Source organism: Theropithecus gelada, chromosome 19, assembly GCF_003255815.1.
Source record: "Theropithecus gelada isolate Dixy chromosome 19, Tgel_1.0, whole genome shotgun sequence".
Taxonomy (NCBI): domain Eukaryota; kingdom Metazoa; phylum Chordata; class Mammalia; order Primates; family Cercopithecidae; genus Theropithecus; species Theropithecus gelada.
In genome coordinates, this window is record NC_037687.1 from 9,106,382 (window position 1) to 9,124,692 (window position 18,311).

The 18,311-nt window shown below is 43.6% G+C and overlaps 1 protein-coding gene across 1 annotated transcript; it reads right to left on the minus strand.

Annotated features, from left to right (window-relative positions):
• Positions 1-1,322: 1,322 nt before the first annotated feature.
• ZNF699 (zinc finger protein 699) lies at positions 1,323-15,483 on the minus strand. The gene is made up of 6 exons (XM_025368494.1): positions 15,119-15,483; positions 10,513-10,565; positions 7,819-7,945; positions 4,234-4,344; positions 3,655-3,838; positions 1,323-3,292 (listed from the first exon to the last, which is right to left on the minus strand). The coding sequence occupies exons 2-6, from the start codon at positions 10,558-10,560 to the stop codon at positions 1,834-1,836; spliced, it is 1,929 nt and encodes a 642-aa protein (XP_025224279.1). The 5' UTR covers positions 10,561-10,565; positions 15,119-15,483; the 3' UTR covers positions 1,323-1,833.
• Positions 15,484-18,311: the final 2,828 nt, after the last annotated feature.

Genomic DNA, 18,311 nt, shown 5'->3' on the forward strand with positions numbered 1-18,311 from the left:
TCTTACATTAAAAAAAAAACAAAAAAAAGCAGTAAAATCTTTCCTGTTTAAAGGTTTGAAGTATAAATCTTCCTCCATTTAAACAGGGTGACACCCTGTGGATGCTTACCTCAATTACCAAGGGTAACTTCCCTCACTCTCCATAGCTCTTGCTTTTTTTTCTTTTTTTTTTTTGAGACATAGTCTTGCTCTGTTGCCCAGGCTGGAGTGCAGTGGCGTGATCTTGGCTCACTGCAAGCTCTGCCTCCTGGGTTCATGCCACTCTCCTGCCTCAGCTTCCCGAGTAACTGGGACTACAGGCGTCCGTCACCACGCCCAGCTAATTTTTTGTATTTCTAGTAGAGATGGGGTTTCACTGTGTTAGTCAGGATGATCTCGATCTCCTGACCTCGTGATCCGCCCGCCTTGGCCTCCCTAAGTGTTGGGATTACAGGCATGAGCCACCACGCCCGGCCAGCTCTTGCTTTTGAGACTTGCAAAACTATCTTTCCCCATGAATAGCGTGACATGATGCGACTGGACTGTGTAAGACAGACTGCAACACAAGCAAAATGGCAATGCCAGAGCTTGCCAGAAAATCCAAGAAGTTGTATATGGTGATAGCTGTAGAGATGCTGCCTTGGAGAACACTGAAGTCAAGCAAGCATTTAATGTTTGGTTTTTTGTTTTGTTTTGTTTCTGAGAAAGGGTCTCACTCTGTCACTCAAGTTAGAGTGCAGTGGCATGATCATAGTTAACTGCAGCCTCAAACTCCTGGGCTCAAGTGATCCTCCTGCCTCAGCCTCCTGAGTAGCTGTGACCACAGGCATGCACCATCATGCCCGGCTATAACATTCAGTTTTGAGCAAATATTGATCAATGAGTCCAACAATCCAAAAAATGAGCTGAAAACTAGAGGTCACCAGGCCTTTATACATCTGTCTCCCTGTCTGATGGCCCCACTAAACATAGCATAATGGCTTTTTCTTCCCTTATGCCTTCCAAATCTCATCAAACTCTTATATTAGACAAGTCTAACCTAGAACTGGAGAAAACAGTGATTTTGGGAAATGTAGTTAATGTAATACAATTTTTACACTCAAAACACTGAATCCAATTCCCAGCCATGAGCAAGGACAAAGAATAAAATATAAAAATAGTATATTAAATTAATTTCTGCTGAAATTACTCACTAGACAATAAAAGCTTTAAACAGTAAAAACTGATCATCTCAGAAACTCTAACGTCTCTCTTAGGAAAAAGAATAGGAAGAAAAATATTGAGTGGGCAAGTTCTACTATCCACCATGTAGACTAAAAACAAAGCATCAACAAAAACCAAAGTGTCAATATTATAGTGACTACCCATTTAAAGAATGATGAACATAAATTAGAAACCACTTTTTAAAAAAAGACCACTCCTGCCTATACAGAAAAATTTTTTCACATCCTCCATGGATCCAAAAGATTTTGTCATGGAAATCATATTTACATCAGAACCAAAATTAAAGCACTTCATACTAAAAGGTATGTGGCTGGAGCTGAAAAGGTAAATTTATCACCTTAAATGTTCCTATCAGAAAACACTGGTAATCAAAGAGCTAGCAGTCTACTTTAAGGATGAGGCACTGATCTTCATTTCTAGTATGAATTTTCTTATACATAATAAGCAATGTTCATAAAGTTTTCAGTACATGATTTACATACACAGGGTTTCTCTGAAGTGTCCTCAAATCTTCAAAACGATGAGCAACAATTTCCTACTTTCTTACATTCATATGGTGTCTCCACAGTATGAGATCTCACAAGTTGCCTAGGATCTGAAGCTTTGCAGACATTCCCATATTCCTTACATTTATATGTTTTCTCTAGTGTGAGTTTTCACATGTCTTCGAAAGTAGGCAGGACAAACAAAGGCTTTCCCACATTCTTTACATTCATAGGGCTTCTCTCCAGTGTGGCTTCTCACATGCCTTCGAAAGGATGAGGGACAACTGAAGGCCTTTCCACATTCCAGACATTCAAAGGGTTTCTCTCCAGTGTGCATTCTTGCATGTACAGTAAGGTATGAAGAATGACGAAATGCTTTCCCGCATTCCTTACATTCATAGGGTTTTTCCCCAGTGTGCGTTCTCATGTGGATCCTAAGGGCTGAGGGATAAATAAAGGCTTTCCCACATTTCTTACATTCATAGGGTTTCTCTCCAGTGTGAGTTCTGATATGTACTGTAAGGTGGGAGGAACTAATAAAGGCTTTCCCACATTCCTTACATTCATACGGCTTCTCTCCACTGTGAGTTCTTAGGTGTTCGGTGAGGGACGAGGAACGACTAAAGGTCTTCCCACACTCCTTACATTCATACTGTATCTTTCCAGTGTGGTCTCTCACATGTGCTCTAAAGGACGAGGGACAACTAAAGGCCTTCCCACATTCCTTACATTCATAGGGTTTCTCTCGACTTTGATTTTTCACATGTGTATTAAGGGAAGTGGGGAGGTAGAAGGCCTTTCCACATTCCAGACATTCATAGGGTTTTTCTCCAGTGTGTTTTCTTATATGGATACTTAAGGAGGAGGGGCAATTGTAGGCTTTCCCACATTCCTTACATTTGTAGGGTTTCTCTCCAGTATGTGTCCTCACATGTACAGTGAGTTTTGAGGACTCGCTGAAGGCCTTCCCACACTCTTTACATTCATAAGGCTTCTCTCCAGTGTGAATTCTTATATGTATTATAAGGTGAGAGGAAGAGCTAAAGGCCTTCCCACATTCTTTACATTCATATGGCTTATCTCCACTGTGAATTCTTTTGTGTTTGGAGAGTGAGGAGGAACAACTGAAGGCCTTCCCACATTCCCTACATTCATAAGGCTTATCTCCACTATGAATTCTTTTGTGTTCTGTGAGCGATGAGGAACAACTAAAAGCTTTCCCACATTCCTTACATTCATAGTTTGTCTTTCCGACGTGAATCTTCATATGTGCCCTAAAGAATGAGGAACAACTGAAGGCCTTGGTACATTCCTTACATTCGTAGGGCTTCTCCTCAGTGGGGGTTTTCATATGCTTCTTGAAACAAGCAAGAAAATGGAAGGCCTTCCCACATTCCTTGCACTGATAGGGTTTGCTTCCAGTATGAGACTTGATGTGATTCTTAAGGGATGAATGATCCACGAAGGCCTTTCCACACTCATGGCATTCATAGGATTTTACTTCAGTGTTTCTCTTGAGTGAATCAAGATTTGGAACTTGGCTGAAAGTCTGTCCATCTTGATTTTCTTCACAACATTCATAGATATTCTCTACCATATGATTTCTTTTAAAAATAAAAGACACATTATTAGTAAGAAATGTCTACCAATTTCAGTGAATGTGTATGTTTTCTGCCCTTCTGTCAAGTTATAAGCTGAAAGTTCTCACAGAGAGTTCTACCATAGCCAATACCGTCACCCACCCAGTTATTGACTCCTGGGATTTTTCTGATAACTGTTTACAACTGAAGTATGTGTCAAACATTCAAAATCTCTGTCTCATTTGTGGAAAAAAATTAATTCATGAAAATTCTTTCTCAAACCACAATCTTTGACCTAGGCTTGTTAATATATACATACTTCTTAAATTTCATGACTTTGAGATTCTCTCCTGAGACACTTTCTCTTTCTCACGAATGGCACTCACCTCAAATGTCTCTCATGGCTTTTGTTCTGATCATCAATACCACAGGACTCCTGGTTTTCATGTAAACTGGAGAACCAGGAATCATTCCTTTTGAATCTTACTATTTTTTGTTCATTGGATATTTTTTCTCCACAAATATCTTGTGGAGCAACTGATTCGTTAGTTTTAAGTTGAGTCTCAAAACCTGAAACAGAAAAAGTGAAAGCTTCTGTGAGCAAAGGACTTTTTGCAGAGTGGCTTTTTCAGGACTTTGGCATTAATACGCGCAAGGGTCAAAATGGTAAGCAATTAAGAAATAATTCTATGAAGATTAAAACTAACATAACTAAGCTAGTATTAGGAGAACAAAACAGAAATTGGATAGAATGCACATGATCAAATGCTACCTTACAAAGAGGAAACGTGGAAGGTCTTTGCCAAGAACAAGGAAAATGTGACAGGACTGATAAAAAGTCAAAATAGTCATCTGAGATATCTGTGGAAGATGAGCTTCCTCATATAAAACAAAGTTTGTTTTTGTTTTTGATTTTAAGTTGATATTTTTCCCCAACCAAAGCAGTTTCTCCTAAAGATTCTTGCCTTCCTGGTGCTCTCCCATAAAGATGACCTGGATAAGTTCTCTCTTCACTGTCTGCAGGTCCTCCTCTTGTTCCCACTGGCAGATCAGATGGGGTGTGTGTAGCAGATACCCTGCACAAGCAGAAAGGCATATCACAAGGGAAAATAATGAAGAATCACAAACATTTCCATGAGACAGAAACAAAACTTTAGTCTTCTGATATTCTGTGAGTTTAACTGCAACACAATGTCAATTTTTTTTTTTTAAAGGAGAGGTGACAGGCCAGGCGCAGTGGCTCATGCCTGTAATCCCAGCACTTTGCGAGGCCGAGGCAGGTGGATCACAAGGCCAGGGGTTCAAGACCAGCCTGACCAACATGGTGAAACCCCATCTCTACTAAAAATACAAAATTAGCAGGGTGTGGTGGAGCACGCCTATAATCCAAGCTACTCAGGAATCTGAGGCAGGAGAACTGCTTGAACCTGGAAGGTGGAGGTTGCAGTGAGCCGAGATTGTGCCACTGTACTCTAGCCCGGGCGACAGAGCGAGACTCCATCTCAAAAAAAAAAAAAAAAAAAAAGGAGAGGTGGCAGGAGGAAGCAGCCTCTGACATATAGAACTGATCTAATGTTCACACCTAAACCTCAGTATCATTCCAAGCTGGTCAGACAGTCATAGCTGGGACATTTTGTTCTCCTATTAAATATAAATAATCTCACAAAATACTAATCTTGGATAAAGTTACTCTGAAATCGTGATAAAATGAAACAAAACAAGGTTACCTCAAAATTTTGGCTAAAGACTTTATGCCACCCACAACATACTCAATAATGGAGTATTACTGAATAATACTGTCAGCAACCAGCAATACTATTCACTTTCTGTCAGCAACCAATCTAAAATGACTGCCCTGTGTCACTAGGCTGAACAACGTCCCCCCAAAATTTATGTTCAAATTGATCAATGGAAAAGCACAGTGGATTCAGAAACAGAGCCACACCAATACAGTCAGCTTACCTTGACAAAATAGCAAAGGCAATACAATGGAGAAAAGATAGTACTGGAACAACTGGACATCCCCAAGCAAAAAAATAAATCTAGACACGGGCCTTAGATCCTTCACAAAAGTTAACTCTAAATGGGTCACAGACCTCACTGTAAAATGCAAAGCTAGAAAACTCCTAGAAGATAACAGGAGAAAAATCTAGATGACTTTCTGTTTGGCAATGACATTTTTAATTTTTTTTAAGAGACAGGGTCTCACTTTATCACCCAGACTATAGTAGTGGTGTGATCAAAGCTCACTGCAGCCTCAAACTCCTGGACTCAAGTGAGCCTCCAGCCTCCACCTCCCAAGTAACTGGGACTACCAGCGTGTGCCACCACACCCTGGCAATGATATTTTAGATATAATGCTAAAGCATGATCCATAAAACAAAGAATCAATAACTGAACTTCATGAACATTAAAAATTTCTGCCCTCCGAAAGACAATGTCAAGAGAATGGAAAGATAAGCCACAGCCTGGGAGAAAATATTTGCAAAAAACATATCTGAGAAGGAACTGTTATCAAAAATATATGAAGACAGTATCCGATTTCATGCAGAAAAAAATACATATATTCAGAGAACTCTTAAAACTCAACATTTAAAAAAAAAAAAAGACAAAGACCTTTACAGACACCTCACCAAAGAACATATACAGATGGCAAATAAGCATATGAAAAGATGATCAACATCATAAGTCATCAGGGAAATGCAAATTAAAACAAGGCACCACTACACACCTATTAGAATGGCCAAAATCCTGAACATTCAACAAATGCTGGTGAGGATGAGGAGCAACAGGAACTCTCATTCATTGCCGGTTGGAATGCAAGATGGTAGAGCCACTTTGGAAGACAGTTTGGCAGTTTCTTATAAAATTAAACATCCTCTTACCATAAAATCCAGCAACTGAATTGCACTCCTTTTACCCAAAGGAGTTGAAAACTTATGTCCACATAAAAACCTGCACACCAATGTTCACAGTAGCTTTATTTATAACTACCAAAACGTGTAAGCAACCAAGAAGTCCTTCAGTAGGTCAATGGATAAACGGTGGTACATCCAGACAATAGAGTATTAGCAGTACAAAGCAATGAGCTCTCAAGCCATGAAAAGACATGGAGGAATCTTAAATGTATATTGCTAAGTGAAAGAAGTCAATCTGAAAAGGCTACATACTGCATGATTCCAACTCTATGCCATTTTGCAGAAGGCAACAACATTATGGAGACAGTAAGATCAGTGGTTGCCAAGATTTAAGAGGGAGGGAAGGAGGGATTAGAGCACAGAGGATTTTTACAGCAGTGAAACTATTTTGTATGATATTATAATGGTGGATACATGTCATTATATATTCTTCCAAACCCACAGAATGTACAATACCAAGGGTGAACCCTAATGTAAATGATGGACTCTGGGCAATGATGATGTGTCAATGTAGCTTCATCAGACTTAGAAATCTAAGTCTCTTCCTTAAACTTAGGGAAGAAGATGAAGGCAGAGAATGGAATGATGCATCTATAAGTCACAGAATGCCAATGATTGCCAGCAATCACCAGAAGACAGGAAGAGAAAGGGAATCTTTCCCCCAGAGCCTTCAGAGAGAACATGGCCCTGCTGATCCCTTGATTTCAGAAACCCAGCCTCCGGAAATGCTGTGAAGGAACAAATTTCCATTGTTTTTAGCCACCAGTGTGTGATACCCTGTTACAGAAGGTCTAGGAAACTAATACAGCCTGCTTCCCTAGACCCACCCCCAAATCACTCAACTGAAGCACAAATCCTATAATAGGTCTTTTCTAACCTCCTGTTACTAGGACATGCAAGAGACATGTATTCTTGCTTGCTGCACTGCAAAATAAACCCAACTTGTTTAACTATAGGTGTGTTCTGGTAGTCTTTGGGTAAAGGACATAGATAGCAGTAAAATCCTCAAAATGTCCAAACTGCAAACCTCCTCCCTGTGTCCTATAGTGATTGCTGAGGTTTATATCCACACTTTCGATACTTAATAAACCTCAAGGCTTTCAACCACAAAAAAAAAGCATCAGTTCAATATATAGATGTTTATTTTCTTTCTTTCTTTTTTTTTTTTTTTTTGAGATGGAGTTTCACTCTTGTTGCCCAGGCTGGAGTGCAATGGTGTGATCTTGGCTCACCACAACCTCCGCCTCCTGGGTTCAAGCGATTTTCCTGCCTCAGCCTCTCAAGTAGCTGGGATTACAGGCATGTGCCACCACGCCTGGCTAATTTTGTATTCTTAGTAGAGATGGGGTTTCTCCATGTTGCTCAGGCTGGTCTCGAACTCCCGACCTCAGGTGATCTGCCCACCTCGGCCTCCCAAAGTGCTGGGATTACAGGCGTGAGCCACCGCACCCGGCCCAGGTGTTTATTTTCATAGGTAAGCCACTAGACTGTAAGTTCCTTGGGGTCAGTGACCATATCTGTCTTATTTATCAATGTCTTCCCATTCCTCAGCCCAAATTCTAGAATAGAGTCAATTTAGTGAGATAAAATAACTTTCTAAACAACTGTATGAAAGAATCTTGCCATTCTTACCTAGTGAGGCCAGGTTCTGGAAGTTTTCCAGCATCACCTCTCTGTAGAGGTTCCTCTGAGCAAGATCCAGCAAAGCCCATTCTTCCTGGGTAAAGTCCACAGCCACATCCTCAAAGACTACTGAGTCCTAAAACATACCACAAATTCTATTCAGAAAGGTACAATTCCTCCAGTGTGTACAAGAGGACAGATGAGGCTGACAACATCGAGGAAATGAGAATCATTTCATAGGAAGTTCAGAAGATCCCAGCATCTACTCTAGGACTCAGTCAACAAATCTCTCTTTCGATCTATACATAATTCATCACTGATCAAATCCTGGCTTGTAGATTTAACACTTCTAAAATACTAAATTGCCAGGCAAATTGGGTGAAGCCTATAATCCCAGCACTTTGGGGGGCCAAAGCAGAAGGACTACGTGAGCCCAGGAGTTCAAGACCAGCCTAGGCAACAGAACATGGTGAGAATCAGTCTCTACCAAAATTTTTTTAAAACAGCTGGGCGTGGTGGCGTGTGCCTATGGTGGCAGCTACTCCAGAGGCTGAGGTGGGTGGGGGGATTGCTTGAGCTGCGAGGTTGAGGCTGCAATGAGCATGACCATGCCACTGCACTCGAGCCTGGACAAAAACCAAAAAAAACCAAAAACAAAAAAAACCCACTAAATTTATCTCCCCACAATTTGATGCCAATGAGCTAGGAAAAAAAGAAAGTGTTTTCCCACCCTTTTACATAGTCACTCAATACTGTACAGCACACTTCTGACACCAGATGTGTGGGGGATATTTTCCACACACACCAAGCAATTCCCCAGTGGACACCAGCTGGGTATCCTACCATTTGCTTCTGATACTATCCACCTGGAGATTCCACAGGTTGGAGATTCCACACAAGGTCCCACTAAACTGCCTCCCACTTCAGATGCCAATCCCAAGTTAAAAGGCTGTCAATTTTACTTCTGACTGGCTAAAATCAGGGCTCCTACTGCCCTCTCCTTGAGTTTGATTAATATGCTGGAACAACTCACAGAACTCAGGGAAACATGTTTATTGGTTTATCACCAAGGACATTACAAAGTACACAGATAAAACAGCCAGATGAAAAGATGGACAGGCCAAGGTATGGTGGGAAGTGGCGCAGAGATTCCATGCCCTCTCCTGGCATGCCACCCTCCAGGAACCACCACACATCCAGCTATCCACGAGCTCCTCAAGCCAGTCCTTTGGGTTTTTAAGGAGGCTCCATCATAGGCATGGCTGACTTAAGTCCCAATCCTCTGATCTTGCCTGCGTCTTTCTGAACCAGCCCCCATTCTGAGGCTCTCTAGGGGCTTCCAGACCCCAACCATCTCATGAGCACACAAAAGACCCTCTTATTGCTCTAGAGATTACAAGGGTTTTTAGGAACTCTGTGCTAGGAAACAGGATGAAAACCAAATTGTTTTCTTTTCTTTTTGAGACAGAGTCTTACTCTGTCGCCCAGGCTGGAGTGCAGTGGCACCGTCTCAGCTTATTGCAACCTCCACCTCCCTGGTTCAAGCAATTCCCCTGCCTCAGCCTCCCAAGTAGCTGGGATTACAGGCACATGCCACCATGCCCAGCTATTTTTTTTTTTTTTTTTTTTTTTTGGTATTTTCAGTAGAGACAAGGTTTCACCATGTTGGCCAAACTGGTCTCAAACTCCTGACCTCAGGCAATCCACCCACCTCAGCCTCCCAAAGTGCTGAGATTACAGGTGTGAGCCACTGTGCCCAGCCCCAAATATGTATTTCACAACATCATAGATGGTGACCAATGCCAGTCTTACGATGGCCTAGAAAAGTCCAGAGCATATTGAAGAAATGAGAGAAATGCTCTGGAAATGAAATAGTTTCCACATTGACATCATCAATTCCTTACTACAGAAATAACTTCACCTGTTACTTCGTTCCCACCATAGCAATCACTACAACATTAAACACAGGGTCAAATCTAGATGGGTTTTTAATGAATAAAAATACACTGAGAGAATAGAAGCTTTTCATTTTTTCCCCCTCTCACAAACCTGAGAGGCCCAGGAGCCTGCACAAGCACAACTTTGAAGTGAGGCCCACAGCTGGTCATACTTCCTTGTATTCTAGGCCAGTAGTCAACAAACTATGGCACATGGACTATATCCAAGCTGCCACTTGAATGCATAAATAAAGTTTTATTGGAACACAATAAAACGTGTGTTTACTGTCTATGGCTGCTTTTGCACTAAAATGGTAAAGCTGAATTGCAATAGAAACACTATGGCCAGTCAGACACAGCGGCTCACGCCTGTAATCCCAACACTTTGGGAGGCTGAGCCGGGCAGATCACAAGGTCAGGACCATCCTGGCCAACATGGTGAAACCCCATCTCTACTAAAAATACAAAGTTAGCCGGGAGTGGTGGCACATGGCTGTAGTCCCAGCTACTTGGGAGGCTGAGGCAGGATAATTGGTTGAACCAGGGAGTTGGAGGCTACAGTGAGCCGAGATGGTGCCACTGCACTCCAGCCTGGCGACAGAGCGAGACTCTGTGTGGGAAAAAAAAAAGAAACACTATGGCCTTCAGTGCCTAAAATACTATGTGATCCAATATAGAAACAGAACGCTGACTTGTGCTCTAAAACACTGAGGGAGACCTGGTGCAATGGAAATATTCTTTTGGACAATTATTACCTTTTACTTACCTGTATGCTATTTTTCTGTAATTCAACAGTTGTTCTTTCTTCCTCCATGTCCCCTTCATGAAGAAAAGCAGGATATTGAGAAGTTAAAAGTAAAGAAGATAACATGAGAAGCCAGACTTCCCCAAAATTCCCACACTCATGAGCCTAGATGTTGCAGCCCATCAATTATAAGTAACAACTCCCCTCAACACACACACAGACACACACACACACACACGCAAATATACGCTGCTCTTGTGGGAAAGTAGAACAACCTCATGTCCCCCTAGAGATAGAAAACAGTGCTCTGGTTCTTGCTGATCATAAAGAAGAGGTTAAGAGTGCTATTTTGTAAGTTAACTGAAGACTGGAAAAGTCTGGTTGTATATTTGCCCATGATAACAAAAAGTATAAAATGTATCCAGGAATATCTTCCACAACAAGAATAAACACTCCCTGTCTCAAATTCAAGAAAGCACTGATTTATACGCCAGGCTTCTGGGAGTTCCACTCCCAGTATTTCTTACTTCTGCACCACTTGGCGGGCTAACAGGCTTTGCTGCTCAGCCCTAGACCATTACCCCTGCCCCATGAGCTGCAGGGTCCCCAAAATCTGAGAAAGAGCGTCAGCTTTTTCTTTTTTTTTTTTTTTGAGACAGAGTCTCCCTCTTTCACCCAGGCTGGAGTGCAGTGGTACGATCACGGCTCACAGCTCACTGCAAACTCCGCCTCCCAGGTTCACGTCATTCTCCTGCCTCGGCCTCCCGAGTAGCTGGGACTACAGGCGCCCGCCACCATGCCCGGCTATTTTTTTGTGTGTTTTTAGTAGACACGGGGTTTCACCGTGTTAGCCAGGATGGTCTCCATCTCCTGACCTCATGATCCGCCCGCCTCGGCCTCCCAAAGTGTTGGGATCACAGGCGTGAGCCACCGCGCCTGCCCGAGCATCAGCCTATTGAATTCCATATGCAGGAGGTAGAGAAGGCCGCTATGTTGTGACAAACATGCTAAATTTGCCTGCACAGTACAGGAGTAGCAGAGTAAGACTACTTGGCCAAGCGCAGTGGCTCATGCCTGTGATCCCAGCACTTTGGGAGGCCGAGGTGGGTGGATCACAAGGTCAGGAGTTCAGGACCAGCCTGACCAACATGTATTTACTAAAAATTCAAAAATTAACCGGGCATGGTGACGCGCGACTGTAATCTCAGCTACTCAGGAGGCTGAGGCAGGAGAATCGCTTGAACCCGGAAGGCGGAGGTTGCAGCCAGCTGAGATCACGCCACTGCACTCCAGCCTGGGTGACAGGGGGAGACTCCATCTCAAAAAAACAAACACAAAAATACTTAACCTGTGTCAGACCTGATGTGGTATCTGCAGGGCTGTTTCACAAATTTCAAACAAGGAAATATTAACAGTTACCTCCACTGCAATGGAACAAGTAGCATTTTTAAAAGCCAATAAAAAAACTGTAACATTCTTCACTGTATTAGTAACAATATATGCCAGCCGGGCAACCCTGATGTGAGAATGACTTTGCAAAGAAATGGCCACATTTTAGACTATTTCTCACAGAAGCTCTGCAATTCAAATATTATTATAACCAGTTTAGAATTATCTTAGAAAGACTCAATTAACCACATGTTCAATATTAACCCATTAGACAGCTGCTGAGGCAGGGTATGAATGCAGGCCTATTTGTCTTCAAAACCCAAACACCCCGTGAGTACATTTCTGAACACATACCTTAAATTTTAATTGTTATTAAGCCCCTTATTCCCTAGTTTTACCAGGATTTAGCCTAGAACTCTATTGGGCACCACGGAGAGTGGACAAATGAAGCATTCTAATCAAATATGCTGGGTGTGGTAGCTCTTGCTTGTAATCCCAGCACTTTGGAAGGCAAAAGTGGGGGGATCACATGAGGTCAGGAGTTCGAGACCAGCCTGGCCAAAATGGCAAAACTCCATCTCTACTAACACTACAAAAATTAGCCGAGCATGGTGGTACACAGCTGTAGTCCCAGCTACTCGGGAGGCTGAGGCAGGAGAACTGTGTGAACTCAGGAGGCGGAGGTTGCAGTGAGCCAAGATCACACCACTACACTCCAGCCTGGGCGACAGAGACAGACTCTGTCTCAAAATAAATAAATAAATAATCAAATATGCTATCTTTGAGCTCCTTCTCCTAAGGCCTATGTTTTGGGCAACGACGCTTCCCTTATAGCCCTTACCTCCTTCATTTCATATTTATTTAGGTAACATTTATCCTGACCCTACTAACCCTACTACATGAAGTCACCAGGAATAAGGCATAGGAAAAAAAAAAAAAAAAGAAAAAGAAAAATCCTGAAGTAAATGAATGTTATAATATTTTGGAGTAAGACTCTAAGTAAACAAAATACATCAGGTAAAGATACATGCTATATAAAAAAATGTAGCACATTATAGGGATAAGGAGACACATAACATATTTATCTTCAGCAAGTCAGGACAGGTAATGTGGCAGGGTAGAAGCAGAAAATTAAAATAACTGTTTCAGATAATGCTGGAATTTCAGAGGGTTTAGTATGTCTACTATATATTTATAAGCATTATCAGCTCCCAGAGGAAAAAAAATCAGTATTGACCAGGCACAGTGGCTCATGCCTGTAACCCCAGCACTTTGGGAGGCCAAGGCAGGTGGATCACAAGGTCAGGAGTTCAAGACCAGCCTGGCCAAGATGGTGAAACCCATCTCTACTAAAAATACAAAAAAATTAGCCGGGCATGGTGGCAGGTGCCTGTAATCCCCACTACTTGGGAGGCTGAGGCAGAGAATTGTTTGAACCCAGGAGGCCGAGGTTGTAGTGAACCAAGATCACGCCACCGCACTCCAGCCCGGGGGACGGAGCGAGACTCTGTCTCAAAAAAAAAAAAAAATGATATTAATAGGCTAGACTATTGATATATGAGGTTGAATAAAGACTAGCATAAAAGTTTAGAAAGAAAATAGAAAATAATATTTTTTAAAACCTAGTAAACAGAATCAGAAAAGCTAAAAAAAAAGCATCCGTTGCAAAAAGAAAAACTAATGAAACTGACAAATTCAGCTTTTTAAAAAAATTTTTGGCCGGGCGCGGTGGCTCAAGCCTGTAATCCCAGCACTTTGGGAGGCCGAGGCGGGCGGATCACAAGGTCAGGAGATCGAGACCATCCTGGCTAACACGGTGAAACCCCGTCTCTACTAAAAACACAAAAAAGTAGCCGGGCGAGGTGGCAGGCGCCTGTAGTCCCAGCTACTCGGGAGGCTGAGGCAGGAGAATGGCGTAAACCCAGGAGGCGGAGCTTGCAGTGAGCTGAGATCGCGCCACTGCACTCCAGCCTGGGGGACAGAGCAAGACTCCGTCTCAAAAAAAAAAAAAAAAAATTTTTTTATTTAATTTATTGTTTAAGACAGACTCTCTTTTATGTTCCCAGGTTGATCTTATTTCCTAGGCTCTGGCGATCCACCTGCCTTAGCCTCCCACCAGCTGGGACTACAGATGTGCACCACCATAGCCAGCAACAAACTCAGCAATTTTAAGAGCAACAGGGCTTAAAGAACAACAACAAAAATTATGAACAAGAATGAATCATAATTACAGCTATCATAAGGAGAATATAGAAAAAATTTAAGGAATAAATATGAAGATGCACAGGAAATCAATACATTTCTAGCAAGTAGTACAACTTTCCAGCAATGATCTAAAACCTGATTACAACCACTAATCAAAGAAAAAAATATCAGCGGTTTAAAACATGGTCAGGCCGGGTGCAGTGGCTCATGCCTGTAATTTCAGCACTTTGGGAGGCAGAGAGCCCATGAGTTCAAGACCTGCCCAGGCAACATGGCGAGACTCCTATTTTCTAAAAAGAAATAGGAATAAAGAAAGGAAAAAAAAAAAAAAACTGCAAACACCTACAGCAAACATCCTATTTAATGGTGAAATGAGAGAATAATTCCTTCTGGAATCAGAAACAAGACAAGGATGTAAATTATATGCTAATTCTGTCGGACACTGTACTGGAGGTCCTGGCAAGTGCAGTAAAGAAATGAAAAGAAATGGAAACTGCAAGGAATAAAAAGGGAAAAGATTGAAACTGACAGATGACCAAATTTTCTGTGTGAAATGTAACCAATCTATAAATAAATGATTCAAATGCATCATTAATGACATAAAGCATCAGTTCACTTTTACCTGAATATAATGTATCAAACTGATGTCCACAGGCAGAGTATAAAATCCAGAGACCAAATACTATCTTTTCTTTTGAGACAGGGTCTCGCTCTGTTGCCCATGCTGGAGTGCAGTGATGCGATCTCAGCTCACTGCGACCTCTGCCTCCCGAGTGGCTGGGAACACAGGAGCGCTCCTTTTATTTTACTGTTTTTTTGTTTGTTGGTTGGTTGGTTTTTTTTGTAGAAACGGGATCTTGCTATGTTGCCCAGGTTGGCCTCAAACTCCTGGGCTCAAGCGATCCGCCCGCCTGGGCCGCCCAAAGCGCTGGGATTACAGGCGTGAACCACCGCGCCTGGCACAAACACTATCTCATGCATAAAGAGGGCACAGGAGGGGACCGAGCCGAGGCAAATATCACCCCGTGCTCACCCGACTCGTCGCGATCCACAGATCAGCTCACAGAGAACGAGGCTGAGGCGCTTGTCCTTGAGACCCTAATGGCAGAGATGCTCTTCCTTTCTGGAAAGAGAGCAAAGGATGCTTTCGGAGGCTGATGAACTACGACATTCGTTCTCCAACTCTGGCCTGCATCAGAATCACTCCGATTTCTGGACCCAGAACAGAGTTCCCGATTCAGTGAGTTTGGGACCAGCCGCGGCCGCAGGGGCAGCTGACCCGGGCTCTCCGAGGAGGCGCCGCAGCGGCGGGAGGCCCGGGGCGCGGGGTCCGGGCAGGGAGTGACGGGGAGGCAGCCCTTAGACCGCCGATCTTCAAGCCGAGCCCTCAGTCTCCCGCGAACCAGACCCGGTGCAGGCGGGGCGGGGCAGGGCAAGACAGGAAGCCGACAGAGGCAAAAATGTTCTTCAGACGCTGGCGGAGTGGCAGGCTGGCATGGCTGCCGACTCGCGCATGCGCAGAAGCGCACTTAGGCTTCCTCTTTCGGCGCTGCAAACGGTGTATGGGGCGGGGCCCGTGAGGCGGGACTTGAGGTGAAGGGGGTGGAGCGGGGAGGAGCAGAGTGCGAAGGAGCGCGAAGACTGGTTCCAGCCGCAAGTGGATGAGAAATCCTAGTTTCTTCATGATTGGGAGTAAACAGAGAAGAAATAGAACCCTGGACTGGACTTGGATGACTCGGCCTGACGGGCGGAGCTGGGGCTAGACCGGACCTAGGGGCGTGGCTTTTTAAATACGCCAAGGGGCGGGGCTAAGGGTGGAACCAGATTGGGAGGGGGACTTGGTTGAAATTCCTAGTGGGTGGAGACGAGGGCTAGGGGCGGGGCGGGGCTTAAGTGACTAGGCCTAGGGATGGGGCTAAGGCTAGGGCTTCCCATTCAGGTCCTCAGCCACCACGGATACAGGATGCTCATCAATCGGGTTTATACCTATCCTCCACGTTGCTACAGCCCTGTACACAGGACACATTAATTTGCAACTCTAATATGACACAGATTGTCCTTCCATTCATTCAGTCCTTTTGGGCCTTTCAGTTTTCCCTTTCATTGTTGTGTTGATAACTTCTCCTATAGAGGGAAGTCATTGATAATTATTTAAATACAACCTTTTACCTGGAAACTTGCTGAATTCTGATAGCTGTCAGTTTATTATTTGGAACATCAAATATAAATATTTTCTATGCTTATTTTCATTGTTTTAATATGTATAACTCATTTCTTTTTCTTTTTGTGAGGCAATGTCTCAATCTATCGTCCAGTCTGGAGTGCAGTGGCGCGACTATGGCTCATTGCAGCCTTGACTTCCCCAGCTCAAGTGATTGTCCCATCTCAGCCTCCCAAGCAGCTGGGACTATAGACGCATACCACCCCACCCAGCTATTTTTTATTTATTTATTTATTTATTTATTTATTTTATTTTATTTTACTTTTTGAGACGGAGTCTCGCTCTGTCGCCCAGGCTGGAGTGCAGTGGCTGGATCTCAGCTCACTGCAAGCTCTGCCTCCCGGGTTTATGCCATTCTCCTGCCTCAGCCTCCCGAGTAGCTGGGACTACATTAGCTGGGACTACAGGCGCCTGCCACCTCGCCCGGCTAGTTTTTTGTATTTTTTAGTAGAGACGGGGTTTCACCCTGTTAGCCAGGATGGTCTGGATCTCCTGACCTCGTGATCCGCCCGTCTCGGCCTCCCAAAGTGCTGGGATTACAGGCTTGAGCCACTGCGCCCGGGCTTATTTATTTTTTTTGAGACAGAGTCTCTCTCTGTTGCCCAGGCTGGAGTGCAGTGGCGCGATCTCAACTCACTGCAACCTTCGCCTTCTGGGTTCAGACGATCCTCCTGCCTCAGCCTCCCGAGTAGCTGGGATTACAGGCATGCGCCATGACGCCAGGCTAATTTTATATTTTTAGTAGAGACGGAGTTTCTCCATGTTGGCCAGGCTGGTCTCAAACTCCCGACCTCAGGTGATCCACCCGCCTTGGCCTCCCAAAATGCTGGAATTACAGGTGTGAACCGCCGTGCCCGGCCCATAGCAGTGTTGTTAACATCACGTAACCACTACCATGATGAAAGTAAACAGTTATTCTCATTCCTCTAAAAAACTCTGTAGTGCTGCCTCTTTTTAGTCAAACTTTTCCCTCATCATGAATTCCTGCAATATTTCTTACAGTTTATTTTTCCAAAAATGTCTTACGCAGTATGTAGCATTCTGCTTTTCACAGAGCACAATGCATTTCAGATTAGTCATGTCATATTCTTGACTCACAGTTAAGAATGTCTATTGTTTGTTCTTTTCTGTTGCTGCATAGTATTCCATGGCTTACATTTACTACCAGTTGTAGGACATTTGGATTGTTTTCACTTTTTGTGAATAAAACTGCTATATACATTCGTACATGATGATTTTTTTGGTGGCAAAATATATATAACATAAACGACACCATTTTAACTCTTTTTTTTTTTTGTGACGGAGTCTTGCTCTGTCACCTAGACTGGAGTGCAATGGCGTGATCTCTGCTCACTGCAACCTCTGCCTCCCGCGTTCAAGTATTCCTCCTGTCTCAACCTCCCAAGTAGCTGGGATTACAGACGCCCACCACCATGCCCAGCTAATTTGTGTATTTTTAGTAGAGACAGAGTTTCACCAGGTTGGCCAGGCTGGTCTCAAACACCTGACCTCAGGTGATCCACCTGCCTCAGCCTCCCAAAGTGCTGGAATTACAGGTGTGATCCACCGTGCCCAGCCTTTTTTGTTTGTTTTTTTTTTTCCTCTTTGAGACGGAGTCTCACTGTCACCCAGCCTGGAGTGTAACGGCATGATCTCCGCTCACTGCAACCTCTGCCTCCCGGGTTCAAGCGATTCTCCAGCCTCAGCCTCCCAAGTAGCTGGGACTACAGGCACCTACCACCACACCCAGCTAATTTTTGTATTTTTAGTGGAGACAAGTTTCACCATGTTAGCCAGGCTGGTCTTGAACTCCTGACCTCAAGTGATCTGCCCACCTCAGCTTCCCAAAGTGCTGGGATTACAGGTGTGAGCCACCGCACCCAGGCAAAAGTAGGCGTTTACTGTAGCAAGAAAGCACTCCACAGGGTGAGAGTGGGCCTAAGCAAGCGGCTCAAAGTCCCTTTCACAAAGTTTTTTGGGGTTTAAGTACTCCTTTTGAGGTCCC